This window comes from Poecilia reticulata, linkage group LG3 (genome assembly GCF_000633615.1).
Source record: "Poecilia reticulata strain Guanapo linkage group LG3, Guppy_female_1.0+MT, whole genome shotgun sequence".
In the NCBI taxonomy this organism is placed as follows: domain Eukaryota; kingdom Metazoa; phylum Chordata; class Actinopteri; order Cyprinodontiformes; family Poeciliidae; genus Poecilia; species Poecilia reticulata.
The window spans coordinates 5,762,964-5,764,340 of NC_024333.1; the positions used below are offsets into that span (position 1 = coordinate 5,762,964).

At 49.5% G+C, this 1,377-nt stretch overlaps 1 protein-coding gene across 3 annotated transcripts in view; it reads right to left on the reverse strand.

Annotated features, from left to right (window-relative positions):
- The window catches only part of ntrk3b (neurotrophic tyrosine kinase, receptor, type 3b), a 273,282-nt gene extending 272,381 nt beyond the window's left edge, over positions 1–901 (reverse strand). For 2 of the 3 annotated variants that reach the window (XM_008404814.2, XM_008404812.2), the window contains exon 1: positions 65–898. In XM_008404814.2, the coding sequence (XP_008403036.1) occupies positions 65–306 (242 nt within the window). In that variant the 5' untranslated portion in view covers positions 307–898. Of the gene's footprint in view, positions 1–64 lie in introns of all 3 variants that reach the window. The other variant, XM_008404813.2, reaches the window with a different exon arrangement.
- Positions 902–1,377: the final 476 nt, after the last annotated feature.

The following is a 1,377-nucleotide window of genomic DNA, read 5'->3' on the forward strand; positions in this document are numbered from 1 at the left end:
GGGGGGATCTGGGGGGGCTCAATTAATGATTCAGAAACGCGCAGCATAATCCGCAGCTACTTACATGGAGGTGATGTTTTTGAATAAGTCCGCGATATCCACGCCGGTCCCGTTGCTGCCGGTGTCTTGCAGGGCGAGCAGCGGGAAGAACCTGCCGTTGTCGGACTTATTGCAATAGATCTCTGTTTGAGAGCAGCTGCAGGTCGGCGGGCATTCCAGCATGGAGCTCAGGTAGTCCTGGAAAACACTCATCAGAAGCAAAACCCTCCACCAGCAAATCCGGACCGAGCGAAACCATAGATCCATGTCTCCGTTGGAGAGAAGAGGGAGGCCAGGGGGGGGGGGGAGGAAGAGAGAAAAAAAAAGTGGGTGTGTGGGTGGGTGGAGAGGAAGAGGGGGGTTAAGTATAAGCAAGGGTTCCCGATGTCCTCTGGGTTCCGACAGAAACAAGAGAGGATGAGAGAAAAAAAGAGAGAGGAGGAGAGTGGGAGGAAGGAAGGTAAGAGAGAAAGGAAGGAAGGAAGGAAGGACGGACGGCTGGTGCGCCTGTACAGAGGATGCTCTGTGTGAGCGTTCCTGCCGTGGATGGATGCTGTAGTGTCCTTGCGCGTCAGAGGCTGCTGGGTGGGAAAAAAAAAAAAGAAGACGAAGAAGAAGAGGGAGGAGGTGGGGGTAAAAAGAAAAAGAAGGACGAAAAAAAAAAGACAGACAAGACGCAACACAAATAAATAAATATATAAATGCAGGAGAGAAACGCGAATCAAAAATAGGAAAGCGCGGTAAAAACAGTTTCCAGTCGCTCGGTCAGCCTCAGATGCATTGTGTGTTCCCACGAAATGCGGCGCTGCCGATGCCAGTCGTCGCCTCTCGCGCTCTCTCTCTCTCGTGCGCGCTCTCTCTCTCTGTCTCTCTCTCTCTTTCTCTCTCTCTCTCTCTGTCTCTCTCTCTCTCTTTCTCTCCCGAGCAGGACCAGGACGACTGGCTAGAGAGCCGGAGAGATGCAAAAAATAAAAAATGAGAGAAGTTGGAGCATCAAGTCCCTCCTACTGGCTTTCCAGTCACACTGACACCTGCAGAAGCCGCATGCGATCAGCGGCGAGCCCCGCTCCGACTCACGCGCTGCACACTGACAGGTCTGCGGGGAACACGCGCGCGCGGGAGGGGGCGTGGAGCATGTGAAATAATTCACATGTAAATAGAAAAAAAAAAGAATATGTTGCTAACATCCGTATAGAGAGGATCGACCAGAGCAATAATTCTATTTCCACTTACAACCACAGATTATCATTTAAAGGTATTCCACAGATATTTCTATGAAATCACTCAAACTTATATATATATATTTATATTTATAATTTGTTTTGGTGAATCTTTAAT